General features: G+C 45.1%; 1 protein-coding gene across 2 annotated transcripts in view; it reads right to left on the reverse strand.

Moving 5' to 3' along the window:
• LOC123995383 (RNA-binding protein 25-like) overlaps positions 1-15020 on the reverse strand; it is a 28032-nt gene extending 13012 nt beyond the window's left edge. Inside the window, exons 1-6 of one of the 2 annotated variants that reach the window (XM_046298948.1) lie at positions 14865-15020; positions 11711-11786; positions 9175-9377; positions 7483-7540; positions 4983-5152; positions 3926-4114 (exon numbers count right to left, since the gene is read on the reverse strand). In XM_046298948.1, coding sequence (XP_046154904.1) covers positions 3926-4114; positions 4983-5152; positions 7483-7540; positions 9175-9377; positions 11711-11786 — 696 coding nt within the window. In that variant the 5' untranslated portion in view covers positions 14865-15020. Of the gene's footprint in view, positions 1-3925; positions 4115-4982; positions 5153-7467; positions 7541-9174; positions 9378-11710; positions 11787-14864 lie in introns of both variants that reach the window. The other variant, XM_046298947.1, reaches the window with a different exon arrangement.
• Between the last annotated feature and the right edge of the window lie 2614 nt (positions 15021-17634).

Consider the following 17634-nt stretch of genomic DNA (forward strand, 5'->3'; position numbering starts at 1 on the left):
GACTTCTTGGCACTGACAGAAACATGGATCACCACAGATAACACTGCTACTCCTACTGCTCTCTCTTCGTCCGCCCACGTGTTCTCGCACACCCCGAGAGCTTCTGGTCAGCGGGGTGGTGGCATCGGGATCCTTATCTCTCCCAAGTGGTCATTCTCTCTTTCTCCCCTTACCCATCTGTCTATCGCCTCCTTTGAATTTCATGCTGTCACAGTTACCAGCCCTTTCAAGCTTAACATCCTTATCATTTATCGCCCCCAGGTCCCCTCGGAGAGTTCATCAATGAGCTTGATGCCTTGATAAGCTCCTTTCCTGAGGACGGCTCACCTCTCACAGTTCTGGGCGACTTTAACCTCCCCACGTCTACCTTTGACTCATTCCTCTCTGCCTCCTTCTTTCCACTCCTCTCCTCTTTTGACCTCACCCTCTCACCTTCCCCCCCTACTCACAAGGCAGGCAATACGCTCGACCTCATCTTTACTAGATGCTGTTTTTCCACTAACCTCATTGCAACTCCCCTCCAAGTCTCCGACCACTACCTTGTATCCTTTTCCCTCTCGCTCTCATCCAACACTTCCCACACTGCCCCTACTCGGATGGTATCGTGCCGTCCCAACCTTCGCCCTCTCTCCCCCGCTACTCTCTCCTCTTCCATCCTATCATCTCTTCCCTCCGCTCAAACCTTCTCCAACCTATCTCCTGATTCTGCCTCCTCAACCCTCCTCTCCTCCCTTTCTGCATCCTTTGACTCTCTATGTCCCCTATCTTCCAGGCCGGCTCGGTCCTCCCCTCCCGCTCCGTGGCTTGACGACTCATTGCGAGCTCACAGAACAGGGCTCCGGGCAGCCGAGCGGAAATGGAGGAAAACTCGCCTCCCTGCGGACCTGGCATCCTTTCACTCCCTCCTCTCTACATTTTCCTCCTCTGTCTCTGCTGCTAAAGCCACTTTCTACCACTCTAAATTCCAAGCATCTGCCTCTAACCCTAGGAAGCTCTTTGCCACCTTCTCCTCCCTCCTGAATCCTCCCCCTCCTCCCTCTCTGCAGATGACTTCGTCAACCATTTTGAAAAGAAGGTCGACGACATCCGATCCTCGTTTGCTAAGTCAAACGACACCGCTGGTTCTGCTCACACTGCCCTACCCTGTGCTCTGACCTCTTTCTCCCTCTCTCTCCAGATGAAATCTCGCGTCTTGTGACGGCCGGCCGCCCAACAACCTGCCCGCTCGACCCTATCCCCTCCTCTCTTCTCCAGACCATTTCCGGAGACCTTCTCCCTTACCTCACCTCGCTCATCAACTTATCCCTGACCGCTGGCTACGTCCCTTCCGTCTTCAAGAGAGCGAGAGTTGCACCCCTTCTGAAAAAACCTACACTCGATCCCTCCGATGTCAACAACTACAGACCAGTATCCCTTCTTTCTTTTCTCTCCAAAACTCTTGAACGTGCCGTCCTTGGTCAGCTCTCCCGCTATCTCTCTCAGAATGACCTTCTTGATCCAAATCAGTCAGGTTTCAAGACTAGTCATTCAACTGAGACTGCTCTTCTCTGTATCACGGAGGCGCTCCGCACCGCTAAAGCTAACTCTCTCTCCTCTGCTCTCATCCTTCTAGACCTATCGGCTGCCTTCGATACTGTGAACCATCAGATCCTCCTCTCCACCCTCTCCGAGTTGGGCATCTCCGGCGCGGCCCACGCTTGGATTGAGTCCTACCTGACAGGTCGTTCCTACCAGGTGGCGTGGCGAGAATCTGTCTCCTCACCACGCCCTCTCACCACTGGTGTCCCCCAGGGCTCTGTTCTAGGCCCTCTCCTATTCTCGCTATACACCAAGTCACTTGGCTCTGTCATAACCTCACATGGTCTCTCCTATCATTGCTATGCAGACGACACACAATTAATCTTCTCCTTTCCCCTTCTGATGACCAGGTGGCGAATCGCATCTCTGCATGTCTGGCAGACATATCAGTGTGGATGACGGATCACCACCTCAAGCTGAACTTCGGCAAGACGGAGCTGCTCTTCCTCCCGGGGAAGGACTGCCCGTTCCATGATCTCGCCATCACGGTTGACAACTCCATTGTGTCCTCCTCCCAGAGCGCTAAGAACCTTGGCGTGATCCTGGACAACACCCTGTCGTTCTCAACTAACATCAAGGCGGTGGCCCGTTCCTGTAGGTTCATGCTCTACAACATCCGCAGAGTACAACCCTGCCTCACACAGGAAGCGGCGCAGGTCCTAATCCAGGCACTTGTCATCTCCCGTCTGGATTACTGCAACTCGCTGTTGGCTGGGCTCCCTGCCTGTGCCATTAAACCCCTACAACTCATCCAGAACGCCGCAGCCCGTCTAGTGTTCAACCTTCCCAAGTTCTCTCACGTCACCCCGCTCCTCCGCTCTCTCCACTGGCTTCCAGTTGAAGCTCGCATCCGCTACAAGACCATGGTGCTTGCCTACGGAGCTGTGAGGGGAACGGCACCTCAGTACCTCCAGGCTCTGATCAGGCCCTACACCCAAATAAGGGCACTGCGTTCATCCACCTCTGGCCTGCTCACCTCCCTACCACTGAGGAAGTACAGTTCCCGCTCAGCCCAGTCAAAACTGTTCGCTGCTCTGGCTCCCCAATGGTGGAACAAACTCCCTCACGACGCCAGGACAGCGGAGTCAATCACCACCTTCCGGAGACACCTGAAACCCCACCTCTTTAAGGAATACCTAGGATAGGATAAGTAATCCCTCTCACCCCCCCTTAAAATATTTAGATGCACTATTGTAAAGTGGCTGTTCCACTGGATGTCATAAGGTGAATGCACCAATTTGTAAGTCGCTCTGGATAAGAGCGTCTGCTAAATGACTTAAATGTAAATGTAGTGTAGGCAGCCTGTTAGCGCAATGTAGGCAGCCTGTTAGCGCAGTGTAGGCAGCCTGTTAGCGCAGTGTAGGCAGCCTGTTAGCGCAGTGTAGGCAGCCTGTTAGCGCAGTGTAGGCAGCCTGTTAGCGCAGTGTAGGCAGCCTGTTAGCGCAGTGTAGGCAGCCTGTTAGCGCAGTGTAGGCAGCCTGTTAGCGCAGTGTAGGCAGCCTGTTAGCGCAGTGTAGGCAGCCTGTTAGCGCAGTGTAGGCAGCCTGTTAGCGCAGTGTAGGCAGCCTGTTAGCGCAGTGTAGGCAGCCTGTTAGCGCAGTGTAGGCAGCCTGTTAGCGCAGTGTAGGCAGCCTGTTAGCGCAGTGTAGCCATTTACACAGATCACACAACCTGAAGAAACACCTAGAGCCGTGGGCCAGTTTCCCAGACACAGATTAAGCTTATTCTTGGTCTAGAAAGCATGCTCCAGGGAGAATCTACATTGAAATAGCTTTTAAGTCCAGGACTAGACTTAAGCCCTGTCCAGAGCTTTGTGTATCAGTAAATGTATAATGTGTCCAAATACAATATCACAACCTCAACCAATGCATGCATATCAGGTTACAGAGAAAGGATCCTCCCCCACAGTGATAACAGAGAAAGGATCCCCCCGAGAGTGATAACAGAGAAAGGATCCCCCCCGAGAGTGATAACAGAGAAAGGACCCCCCCCCCAGAGAGATAACAGAGAAAGGACCCCCCCCCCCAGAGAGATAACAGAGAAAGGACCCCCAGAGTGATAACAGAGAAAGGACCCCCCCCCCAAGAGTGATAACAGAGAAAGGACCCCCCCAGAGAGATAACAGAGAAAGGACCCCCAAGAGTGATAACAGAGAAAGGACCCCCCAAGAGAGATAACAGAGAAAGGACCCCCCCCAGAGAGATAACAGAGAAAGGACCCCCCCCAGAGTGATAACAGAGAAAGGACCCCCCCCCAGAGTGATAACAGAGAAAGGACCACCCCCCCAGAGTGATAACAGAGAAAGGACCCCCCCCAGAGTGATAACAGAGAAAGGATCTCCACATACCTCCTCTTTTTTCTCTTTTCTTTTCCTGCGTTGCTGAGATTCCTCATCATTCAAGGGAGCTTTGAGATCGCTGGCGTACTCTCGGATCAGACCATCGATGGTGCCCTTAACGATCTGGTCCCTCATCTGGGTGTCCTTGTCGATCACCTCCTCCTCTTCCTCCTCTTTTCCATCCTCTGCTTCCGCCTTCTACCATAAACACAGAGAGAGCGAGAGAAGGGAGAAAGAAAGAGAAGGCAAAGAGGGAGAGAGAGTTGGGAGGCAGCTTAAAAATAAGTCAACTCAGCCTACTAGTTGAAATTGAATTATAAGGGGCTGTTGTGTTCCAGGCCTTTCGGCACAGAGTTGCCCATTCATTTAGGCAGCCCTGCTTCCTAGTGCTTGGTCCATCTTAGCCTCCACTAGATTACACTGTCATTCAGATTGCAAGCAACGTTCCCCTCTCCCCTCTCTATGTGTTAATTCATTGTTGATAACATAGAAATAGAATGAATGGGGAAGCCCGTTCTATCCATTCTATTTTGGATGGTCGATATATTTGATCTGTCGATTCTGTTTACTGTGGCAGCACCATTCTACTAAATCTACCAGTTACATGTTTCTGGTGTCCTTTGACAGCTCTTTGGTCTTGGCCATAATGGAGTTTGGAGTGTGACTGTTTGAAGTTGTGGACAGGTGTCTTTTATACTGATAACAAGTTCAAACAGGTGCCATTGATACAGGTAACGAGTGGAGGACAGAGGAGCCTCTTGAAGAAGTTACAGGTCTATGAGAACCAGAAATATTGCTTGTTTATAGGTGACCAAATACTTATTTTCCACCATAATTTGCAAATAAATTCATTAAAAACCTACAATGTGATTTTCTGATTTTTTTTTCTCATTTTGTCTGTCATAGTTGAAGCGTACCTATGATGAAAATTACAGGCCTCTCTCATATTTTTAAGTGGGAGAACTTGCATAATTGGTGGCTGACTAAATACTTTTCCCCCTACTGTATATGTAAATGTACTGGCGTATAAAGGTGATTCTGATTCCAGCGTGTCCCCACTCCCCACCCCGTTGCCGTTGGTGCTACTCTTCTTCTTGGCCTTCCACTCGTCCAGCTGGGCCTTGGTCTTGGCATCCACCTTCACCAGCAGCTTCTTCTCCCCGATCTGCAGCTCGTGGAGCAGTCGCAGGGCCCGCAGCGTCGACTCTGGTTCCTTGTACTCACAGAATCCAAAAGCTGGAGAGAATAGAGGAGAGGTGACACAGTGTTTATCACACAACCGCGTGGATTCACCACCAGGGATCAGTGACGGCAGTGTAGTTGGCAGGGCCTACCCTGTATAAATTTAACAATAACAAATGAAAAAAGCAAAAATAAATTGTCAATAATTTGGTCATCTTTTCTGAAAGATAAAATTGATTTCTGAACTAGTACTTACTTCCCAAATTGGCAGCCTTGCTGTGTGCATTTCCCCCACCCTTGTGCATGCATGTTGCAGGACTTGTGCATGCACGTTTCTACCATACACACTGAAAGGCAGGCCGAGAGCTTTGCTGCATTTCATGTGTCAGTCTGTCCCATTCATTTTTATTGCAAACAAAAGGTAATGGGATAGACAGGGCTCGCTCCTGCCTGTGGACATCACATGACAACTACCAAAGGCAGTTACATTCAATTTACTGGCAGCTAAAATAATCTGATCAGGACAGCTAACGTATTGCATCTGAAATGGTGTTCAACGTTGGATTTTCTAGTGAAACGGGGTGATAAGGGATGGAAGACTAAACACCGAAGCTGAGGGAACTACATCAAAGGGAAGGAACAGAAAATAACATGAGTGGAATCAACAGAAAGACTGGCTCTGTGGCTGCCCTGCTTGCAGCCGACTCTACTGCTTCCAAATGCCTGCTGTTCTCCACCAGCGACAGCCTGTTTCTGGTGGAGAACAGAGCCAGTTACTGCGATTTGCATATAGCACTCAACAAGCATGAGAAATCTACGTCTCACATCCAAAGCCAGATAGCTCTTAAGACATTAGGCAGCTCACGGATAGATCTGACATTGATTGAACATGAATATGCACAATGCAAAGTTAAACAGAACCAGGTTTTGAAAGACTTAGCTAATTAATGCTACATCATGCTACCTAGGTAAACAGGAGTTGGTGTTTCGTGGCAACGACAAGAGTGCCAGCTCATCAAACAGGCCCAGGGACAACTATGTGGAACTATTACAGGCCTTTGCTGAAAAACATTTAACAGGTAGCAACCCATTTAAAGACTGCCATCATGTTTGCTTTTTGCTCATAACCTATGATGGAATTTTCAGTAAAACTGACGCGCTGTTCCGGGTTCTGCACAACAAAGTGATGGATGTGTGTGTGTGTCTGCCATACCCATATAAAAAACAAAGAAAGAATGAACAGCAGTGGCAAGATGTTGATAGTTTCTATGAGCGATTTGACCATAAATGCAATGAACTGGGCCTGGCAGAAACTCGTAGTGAACACCCAATAAGTGTAGAGGGCGAATCTACTGGACAATATCAATGTTCAGATGAGAGCCAGGTTTGACTACTTTGGCGAATTTCATTTCCTTGGCTTAGTGGACTACACTAAATAAAATGCTCATCAAAATACTGAAAGTACTTTGATTTCGTTAGACTTGAGGCCGATCGTGTCAGATTGTACAGTTCACAAATTATAGGAGACAAATCAACTGGACAGCTCCTTTTTGTTCCAGCATGACCTGACACAGAAGGTCCCCGAGGCGACAAAGTTACTGCAGCTGGTCCTCACTATATCAACCACAATAGCATTCATTGAGAGGTCATTTTTTGCACTGAAACGTGTAAAGACATAGTCGAACCCGGACCGATCAAGGATGACTCTCATCCCTTGCCATCATCTCCTTTTAAAACCGACGGCCAGCAGTGAGGAGATAGACGGACGGGCTGTTTACAAGTGTTTATTTAAGTAGCACCATCTACTATGATTACATGCCTGTTGTGTTAGTACACATCTCAGATCAGTAGTGCTGACCACTGGCCATGCTGGGTCGCTCTCTGCGGTTCTGAAAGTTGCCTGTTCGTGCAGGGCAGGCAGTTGCGCGGGGCACAAGCTATTAGGGCCTGTGAATGTTTCTAATGGTTGGCCACCTACCTGCTGCTGTTTGGTGGTGATCTTTGTGATCGTGTCATACCGATAAACACCGTAGCAAAAATATGCTTGATGAGTGTGTGTGTGTGTGTGTGTGTGTGTGTGTGTGTGTGTGTGTGTGTGTGTGTGTGTGTGTGTGTGTGTGAGAGAGATGAGGACCGGGGGAATTAAGGAATAGCTTTGTCAGAGTCGTGTTCATTAAAATTCAAAGGAGTCTTTATCGGGCAAGTCCACTGTCACACCCTGTTTCAGTCGGTTTCCTTATAATTAGTAGTGCCTAATGAACAGGTCCATGCTAAATGGTTGTTGCTTCAGATTGAGAAAGCATGCCGAGGGAGGGGGGGGTGACGACATTGGACTTACATGGTGGTAGAATATTTCACAAATGTTGTACCTGTTCTGTTTTTACCTTGAAGTTTTCCAGAGGCTCCTTGGACTCTCTTCCAGCTTAGGACCAGGCCACATTTCTGAAAAGGGAAAGATTTCTTTATGACATGGACCCACTAAAGAAGACGGTTTACATTTATATCATAAGAGTATCAGGTTAAGTGGTGTATAGTACTTAAGTAAACATACCCCCCAAAACTGCTTAAGTAGTACTTTAAAGTATCTGTACTTTACTATGAATATTTTCCCCAACTTTTGTTTTCTTTAGGAATGTAGTAAAGTAATGTACTTTTTACTCCATACATTTTCCATGACACCCGAAAGTACTCGTTACATTTTGACAGGAAAATGGTCCAATTCACACACTTATCAAGAGAACATCCCTGGTCATCCCTACTGCCTCTGATCTGGCTGACCCATTAAACAGAGAACATCCCTGGTGAATGGGCAAGACCAAAGATTGAAGTGCCTTTGAACAGGGTATTGTAGTAGGTGCCAGACGCACCACTTTGTGTCAAGAAATGCAACGCTGCTTGGTTTTTCACGCTCAACAGTTTCCTGTGTGTATCAAGAATGGTCCACCACCGAAAGGACATCCAGCCAACTTGACACAACTGTGGGAAGCATTGGAGTCAACGTGGGCCAGCATCCCTGTGGAACGCTTGACACCTCATGGAGTCCATGCCCTGACAATTTGAGGCTTCTAAATGCACTTTAAAAAACAATTGTTACAGATCCTATTTTTGGAAACAGAATCATAAAACACGGGACGAGATGTTAAAAACTGTCCATTCTGCCAATAGATGGAATGCACTCGCATGAGATTTGCCGTGATGTTGACAGAGTGGCATGGGAGGTTTATTTCTTAGACTGGGGTAAGATGTCATTTTTGGGACACATCCTCAGTAGTGTGCCTTCGAATCAGTGGGTGTTTCGGCCTTTAATCACTAAACACCCTCATCAAAGGTGGCCAGCTAAAGGGTGATCAAGCCTTAGCTTGTGTCCCATGCCCAATTAAGATGTCCCACAGGACTGTGCAAGGCAGGGGCGTCCTCTTCCCTGAGCCAGCCATACAGCTGACCGCATACCTCATATGCCCTCCTCAAGTTGGAGGGATCTGAATTGAGTTCTCAGGTGGGGGTGATGAAAACTTTATGGAAATCAAATGTTTCTTCGATGAGAAAATGTGCAGAACATTGAACAAAATCCATCTGGGTCCATCCTTTCCCACTGGGCTTTCACATCACCATATTTGGTAGTGAGTGGAAACGCCAACCGGATGCTTCACATTTATACACCTGGTGAAATATCTGGCTCATTGTTCTATCTTGGTAGTTTGCCAAGGACGTGGCATACTGTATATTTCTTACTAAACATTGTCATAAATAGTATGCGACGATGAGTACATGGTATAAAGTTTTAGTATGTTTTATTTTACCTTTATTTTACTAGGCAAGTCAGTTAAGAACAAATTTTTATTTTCAATGAGGGCCTAGTGGGTTAACTGCCTGTTCAGTGGCAGAACGACAGATTTGTACCATGTCAGCTCGGGGGTTTGAACTTGCAACCTTCCGGTTACTAGTCCAACGCTCAAACCACTAGGCTACCCTGCCGCTCCGTAGTGCGCTAGTTTGGTTATTGGGACATGATCACCGTCTATAGCCTAAATAAAAGGTTGCTGTCTCTTTCCAATATGCAAGTTCCACTTCCTCACCGCCAGCAACTTTCGAATCAGCATGTCCGAGGCCTTCTCAGAGATGTTTCCTACAAACACTGTGGTGGTGGGGCCATTGTTCTCGTCCAGGGGAGCTTCCTTCCTTGGGGCCGTGGGCTTACTGACAACGGGCATGGAGGTGGGTACCAGGACTGTGGGGTTCTGGGTCATGATGCCCATGTGGACTGGTATCATTGGGGTACCTAGAAAAGTGATAAACCAGATTAATGTATACAAAATATATCTGGATTAAAAGGAAAATTCAAATCAAAAATGATCTGTAGGTATTAGTCCGCTGTTGATACACTCCTGAAATGTTTTGCATGTCAGCAATCAAGTTATATAACCAAGATACATAACTTTCAAAATACAGGAATTGTCACAGTATTGGTGCATTCGTAACCAAGTGGGAAATGGAAATTTACCACCACAGAGTTAGAAAGAGAACTATAGATGGATAAAACCTGTTTTTGCATGGGCATGGTCAAAGGGCTTCATCATTTTAAGGTAGTCAACTGGGTGGGACTTCCTATGGGTGAAGGAAGGATCACATGATTCTATCCGGGTCATCAAGCCAATGAATTACAGTTCCTTCAGAAAGTATTCACACCCCTTCACCTTTTACACATTTTGTTGTGTTACAAAGTTGGATTGAAATGGATTTGACGTGTTTTTTTGTCCATGATCTACACACAAAACTGTAATGTCAAAGTGGAAGAAAAACTCAAACATTAGTAAACAACTCGTGAAAAATGCAATGCTAAAATACAATCCCCTAAGTCAATACATGTTACAATCACCTTTTGCTGTGATTAAAGTTGTGAGTCTTTCTGGGTAAGCCTCTAAGAGCTTTCCACACCTGGATTGTGCAACATTTGCCTATCATTCTTTTCAAAATTCATCAAGCTCTGTCAAATTGGTTGTTGATCATTGCTAGACAACCATTTTCAGGTCTTGCCACAGATTTTCAAGCAGATTTAGGTAAACTTGGGAACAGTCACTGTTTTCATGGTAAGCAACTCCAGTGTAGATTTAGCCTTTAGGTTTTTGTTCTGCTGAAAGATTAATTCATCTCCCAGTGTCTGGTGGAAATCAGACTTAATCAGGTTTCCTCTAAGATTTTGCCTATACTTAACTCCATTCTGTTTATTTTTACCCTGAAAAACTCCCCATTCCGTAACAATTACAACCATACCCATAACTTGATGCAGCCACCACTATGCTTGAAAATATGGAAAGTGGTACTCAGTAATGTGTTGTATTGGATTTGCCCCAAACATAATACTTTGTATTCTGGACAAAAAGTGAACTGCTTTGCCAAATGTTTTGCAGTATTACTTTAGTGCCTTGTGGCAAACGGGATGCATGTTTTAGAATATGTTTTACTCTGTAGAGGCTTTGTTCTTTTCACTGTCATTTTGGTTAGTATTGGGGAGTAACTACAATGTTGTTGATCCATCCTCAGTGTTATCCTATCACAGCCATTAATCTCCGTTTTAAAGTCCCCATTGGCCTCATGGTGAAATCCTTGAGCGGTTTCCTTCCGCTACGGTAACTGTGTTAGGAAGGACGCCTGTATCTTTGTAGTGACTGGGTGTATTGATACACCATCTAAAGTGTAATTAATAACCTCACCATGCTCAAAAGGATATTCAATATCTGTTTTTTTTAGGTGCCCTTCTTTGCGAGGCATTGGAAAACCTCCCTGGTGTTTGTGGTTGAATCTGTGTTTGAAATTCACTGCTCAACTGAGGAAACTTAGACAATTGTCTATGTGTACAGAGATGAGGTATCATTCAAAAATCATGTTAAACACACTTATTGCACACAGAGTGAGTCCATGCAACTTATTATGTGACTTGTTAAGCACATTCTCACTCCTGAACTTATTTAGGCTTGCCATAACAAAGGGGTTGAATACTTATTGCCTTAAGACATTTCAGTTTTTCATTGAATTAATTAGTACACATTTCTCAAAACATAATTCCACTTTGACATTATGGCCATTGTGTGCAGGCCAGCGACAAATCTCAACTTAATCAATTTTAAATTCAGGCTGTAACACAACAAAATATGGAGAAAGACAAGGGGTCTGAATACTTTCTGAAGGCACTGAAAACGTGTGAGGAAACATTCCATAACTGTAGGTGACAGTAAATCGCCATAATAGGCTTGATACATGTTCAAACAACACACTAGATGGCAGTAGGCAACCTTTCAGTTTGTTTGCCAACTCGGAAGTGGTAGAAGCAGAAAATGTACTACTTCAAAATGGAGATGGCTTCGATGGCGCTGGCCGTCCACTCAGACACCATACTTAGACAGAGAATGATAGAGATATCGTCGGTATATATGTTTACCACATACGACTGGGGAAAATCCATTTTAACGGCCCTCCAACTGGTAATCACTAGTAGGAAACTCATCCATTATATTAATGCAGAGTATTATATATCCTTTACAAATCAGAGGCCTGTTCACAATGTACTAACTAGCTGTATAATTGACATAGACAGGCCCATAGGATAGGACTCACCTGAAGGAAAACCAGAGAACTGTGGAGGGGGGATTCCCGGTGGCAACAGGGGTCGGTTGAGATGAGGGAACGACATCTTGTGGAAACCACCCACAAAAAACATTGGACCAAAGTATACAGTCAGAACGGTCATAAGAGAGCAGTGGACACAACAGTAAACAACTCTCCAGTCCAAACAGCGAGTGATTTCAGGCCTAAATAAAAGCCTAATGAAGTTACTGATACCTCTCACCAAGTCACCTAAAGTCTTCCTACCGCCATAAGATACAGTCATGAATTAACATGGATTGTCAACGGAGACACATTTTTTTCCCCCCTACGGCATTGAACAGTCAACGCGTTCACGTCACGCAGACAGTGTTCATGTATACGTCACACGTCATTTTATTATGAAATATCTCACCTTGAACACCAACATGCATACGATGCTTTTTAAATATGTTTTTAAATTGGAAGAGTAATCTAATCAATTGAATTTGTCAATTTAGCTAAAATAGGCCTATCACCCCTTTAAAAATCTAGATTAAGCTGGACGGTTTGCAGCCTGCCACCATTACTGTGTAGATATTGTATAGGACTCTTTCTGAAATCAACATGGACACGAGGTTTATTGGAGCTCTATTCAGGTTCACAGATGTAATCACTGTCACCATGCTCCTTTGGCTAAATGCTATCAATTTCTGTGGAGGGTTTGATGTGTTATGGTTAAGACCATGGAGGGTTTGATGTGTTATGGTTAAGACCATGGAGGGTTTGATGTGTTATGGTTAAGACCATGGAGGGTTTGATGTGTTATGGTTAAGACCATGGAGGGTTTGATGTGTTATGGTTAAGACCATGGAGGGTTTGATGTGTTATGGTTAAGACCATGGAGGGTTTGATGTGTTATGGTTAAGACCATGGCTTGAATTCTCACATGTGAGAACAATTGTTATAGAGAAGGGCAAAAAAAACACATAGGTCACCCCTCGCTCACTTATACACCGAGTATACAAAACATTAAGGACCTCTGCCCATGACAGACTGACCAGGTGAATCCAGGTGAAAGTTATGATCCCTTATTGATGTCACTTGTTAGATCCACTTCAAATCAGTGTAGATGAAGGGGAGGCGATGGCTTAAAAATCTCTCATCTTTGAGACATGGATTGTGTATGTGTGCCATTCAGAGGGTGAATGGGCAAGACAAAATATTTCAGTGCTTTTGAACTAGGTATTGTAGTAGGTGCCAGGCGCACCGCTTTGTGTTAAGAAACACTGCTGGGTTTTTCACGCTCAACAGTTTCCTGTGTGTATCAAGAATGGTCCACCACCGAAAGGACATCCAGCCAACTTGACACAAGTGTGGGAAGCATTGGAGTCAACGTGGGCCAGCATCCCTGTGAAAGGCTTTCTCCACCTTGTGGAGTCCGTGCCCTGACAATTTGAGGCTGTTCAAAGGACAAAAGGGGGAGGGGGTGCACTCAATATTTGGAAGGTGTATATAAAGCCATCTAGGCTATAACAATGATTAACTCTGTGAGGCTTTCTGCAGTCACTAACCAATTGAATGTCTTGCTCAAACATGAGTTCACGCCACGGTAGACCTATAAAGCAAGTGTCATTATTCCACGGAAAATATGGTTGTTTTAAATGCTCCAGAATTGAGAAGATTAGTGGTCGCCTATGCCTATAACAAAATACCAAAAAGATAGAAGCAGTACGGGTCTATCCATAGACAAAACATCTTAACAGAAGAACACATTTTTTTACTTTCAGGATGGGGGAAACGCATTTAATCTGGCTATTAAGTTCAGTGCAGTTGCTTTCTTACGCATAACCTATAGGCTAAACGGAACCGAAAATATCCCCGCCTATTGTGATCACGTGATGACAAATCCTGAACATTTTGGCTTTATTGATCCTTGATTAACAGATTTGATACACACGAAGGCCTAGATTGATCCTTGATTAAGCCTACAGATTTGATACACAATATATTGAGAAACTACAACTCCCTACTACTGATTTAACAGGCCAATACTCAGTTATCGCAGAAAACGTGGTAATCAACTACAATGACCATAATCCATTGCGTGACTACTTGTCCGGTCTGTTTCTTTTACCCTGTTATGTTAGGTTAGTGTGGGGCAGACACAGAGGAGAGAGATAGAAGTTGCTTGTCAAGGCATCACTACCTGAAAATACATGATCTAAGTGACTGATAGTTTTGACCGCTGAATGCCAACTATGCCTTATTGACTTATAACTACTAATGATTGTGTCAGACAGCAGCTCTATAGAGATGAGATGGCTTGGAATGAAATAATAAAGTCATCAAATAAAACTAATGTAATATTCACAACTGAAATATTTTATTAAAGTAACGTTAATGTTAATAAATTGTAGTTAAGTGAACCAGTAAGGGACAATAATATATATAATATATGCCATTTAGCAGACGCTTTTATCCAAAGCGACTTACAGTCATGTGTGCATACATTCTACTTATGGGTGGTACCGGGGATCGAACCCACTACCCTGGCGTTACAAGCGCCATGCTCTACCAACTGAGCTACAGAAGGTCCAGAGCTGAGCTACAGAAGGACAGTCATGGGACTTTGATTGTTTTATTAAGTGTTGCTACAGCATTCAACCCATGTAATGTAGTGCATTTAATGTTTATTTTATTTTTTTTTGTAAACAGTGAATATTGTTTTATAATCGAACCGAACTCAAAAAGCACTAATCGCTAAGCACTATTGGCTGTATAATATGTCAGCTGACAACTATTCATATCTAAAATATTCCAACCGTGTCGTGTGTGTGTGTGTGGTTGAAAAGCCAGGCCTGGTACTAGCTATCTGGCTAACTACATATGAAAGACAAATCACCTTCACGTTGGCATTGGTTATATTGTCGTTAGGGTCAGCTATAGCCAACCTACCCTAATTATTCTCGCTAGCTAGGCAAGTAATGTTAGAGGGTTTTGCCCTCCACAACAGAACAAGTCTGACAAGGTTAGCTGCGGCTGTTGTAGTTAGCGGATACGCTGGCTAACTACCGGGAAACCATTCGCAATGTTTGTTTGAGTTAGCTAGCTAGCTACCTACGTACCGTTGATAAAACTCAGACAATATGGTGAAAAAGTAACTACTGAATCAGATTTTACGTACCCCAACACGTCGGTTTATCGATTATTGAGGGCGACTCTTCACTTCTGTGTAGCTACCTCCGGTCAGATGCATCGAGGTATGGCTAGCTCACTGCGATACAGAGATCCGCAAAAAGGCAGCTCACGCAGCAGAGTCACTAGTTACCACAGCCACAAAGTATTAAACCCCGCCCATTTTTACAATGCATCTTCTTATTCGGTGGAGTTTATCGGAGATTGGCGTTCAACTTTATGGAGTTTTTATTTATTTATTTTTTTACAATGTATCTTCTTAAAATGTGATTTTAGACCTAACCTTAACCACATTGTTAACCTTGAATTAAGACCAAAAAGCAAATGTTTGTTTCCAACTTTGTGGCTGTGCTATCTAGTGGAAACAACAACAGAGATGTACATTTTCAGCAAAGGAATATTAGATTTGTCGATTCGGAAGCCATGTTTTCAACGTCCAGTTCACAGATATTTCACCGGATGAATACATTTGAAGCACCCTCTTGGCGTTTCCACTCACAAGCAAATGTGGTAGCGAGAGGAAGCCCAGTGGCCGGCAGTGGGATAAAATTGAGCGAGATTCATTTTGGCCGACATTCTGACAATTTTCTCATCCATGAGAAAACATTTGATCTCAATACAGTTTTCTGTTCTCAAAACTATAATGTGTTATGAACAGAGTGAACTAGGTTTTGTAGACTTTGCCCTTTGCTCAACATTTTCTTTTTATCGCGTTGTTTAGGAGTGCAAAGGCGAATTTAGTTATTGCACGTCATGCTTAATTTGTTTACGGACAAGTGTTGGAGTAACTACTGGATGAGCAATGGCTTGTGAGTCTTAATGACGGCTGGGGAACCAGGATTGACCCAGTAACTGGAAATTAATCTGCTCTGGATTTTACTTTGATCTCAAATTCAATGGCAGGCAGATTTAGTTGGGAGGTTTTGGGGGAATCTATAGTGGGTAGTGATCACGATCCTATCATGGGGGAGGAAGAATCAGTAGGAGTTGAGTGAACAGGAGCTGTCTCAGGTAGATCTTAATTTAGATATAGAAACAGTAAATTATGGAATAATAGGAGCAATAGTAGGGACCTCAAGGCAGGTGATTCCTATGGGTCCATGGGGGAGAAAGAGTAACGTAGTCCCTTGGTGGAGTGAAGGGTGTAGAGAAGCAGTGAAGACTAGAAACAGCACTTTCAGAAGGTTGATAAGGTCCCATAATTACCAGCACCTGATTCAGTATAAACAAGCACAAGCAGTAGTAAGGAGGATCATTAGGACAGCTAAGAGGGAGTATTGGCACTGGTTCTGTGGAAATATAGGCAGGACCACTCCTGTGGGAGAGGTGAGTGGGGTCAGAAGAGATTGGGATCTCCCTGTGCTGAAAAGTGGGGCAATTGTTGCAGTGAGAGATATGGAGAAGGCAGAGATGTCAGCCCAGGTATTTGTGAAGGTGCACAGCTCTAATAATCTGACAGAAGAGGGGCAGCATGGAGGAGAGAGAGGGTCAGAGGAGAACATCCGGGGGTCCTGGATCAGAAAGAGATGGTGGGGGAGAGAGAGGGTCAGAGGAGAACATCCGGGGGTCCTAGATCAGAAAGAGATGGTGGGGGAGAGAGAGGGTCAGAGGAGAACATCTGGGGTTGCTGGATCAGAAAGAGATGGTGGGGGAGGGAGAGGGTCAGAGGAGAACATCTGGGGTTGCTGGATCAGAAAGAGATGGTGGGGGAGGGAGAGGGTCAGAGGAGAACATCCGGGGTTGCTGGATCAGAAAGAGATGGTGGGGGAGAGAGAGGGTCAGAGGAGAACATCTGGGGTTGCTGGATCAGAAAGAGATGGTGGGGGAGAGAGAGGGTCAGAGGAGAACATCCGGGGTTGCTGGATCAGAAAGAGATGGTGGGGGAGAGAGAGGGTCAGAGGAGAACATCTGGGGTTGCTGGATCAGAAAGAGATGGTGGGGAAGAGAGAGGGTCAGAGGAGAACATCTGGGGTTCCTGGATCAGAAAGAGATGGTGGGGGAGAGAGAGGGTCAGAGGAGAACATCTGGGGTTGCTGGATCAGAAAGAGATGGTGGGGGAGAGAGAGGGTCAGTGGAGAACATCTGGGGTTGCTGGATCAGAAAGAGATGGTGGGGGATACATTGAATGGCCCTTTTACGTTGGCTGATATGAAGAGTGCATTAGCTAAAGCTGGGGTAACATTTTTTTCCCCTTTATTTAACTAGGCAAGTCAGTTAAGAACAAAGTCTTATTTCCATTGACGGCCTAGGAACAGTGGGTTAACTGCCTTGTCCAGGGGCTGAACGACTATGTGTTTTTCTAGAAGGAAGGTTGTGGAGGAAATATACCTGAAGCTGAATGGAAGGAATCTGGAGAGGGTGGGAGTGGTTTAGGTTCCTGGGCGTCTGGTTTGACACTCAATTGACATGGGCGGAGCATATTAACAGAGTAGTTGTCAAAGCAAGGAAAATATTGGATGTGATGCTTTGCTTGTCAGGAATGGAGAGGTGTTAAAAATGTTATATATAGCGCTGTTAATGTCATCAATGGATTATGGAAATATAGCATATTGATCATAAAGCTAGATGTTATCCAGTCCCAAGCCCTAAGAATATGTTGTGGAGCACTCAGGACCTCCTGGTGGCGGCAATGCAGAGAGTGTTGGGAGAGATGCCGGTTAAGTTAAGAAGACAACAGCTAGCCATGACATATTGGGTAAATCTTAAAAGACATAAGGTCACACATCTGAAAAAAAGGTGCTCCTAGAGTGTTGAGAACA

This window comes from Oncorhynchus gorbuscha, linkage group LG14 (assembly GCF_021184085.1).
Source record: "Oncorhynchus gorbuscha isolate QuinsamMale2020 ecotype Even-year linkage group LG14, OgorEven_v1.0, whole genome shotgun sequence".
Taxonomy (NCBI): Eukaryota; Metazoa; Chordata; class Actinopteri; order Salmoniformes; family Salmonidae; genus Oncorhynchus; species Oncorhynchus gorbuscha.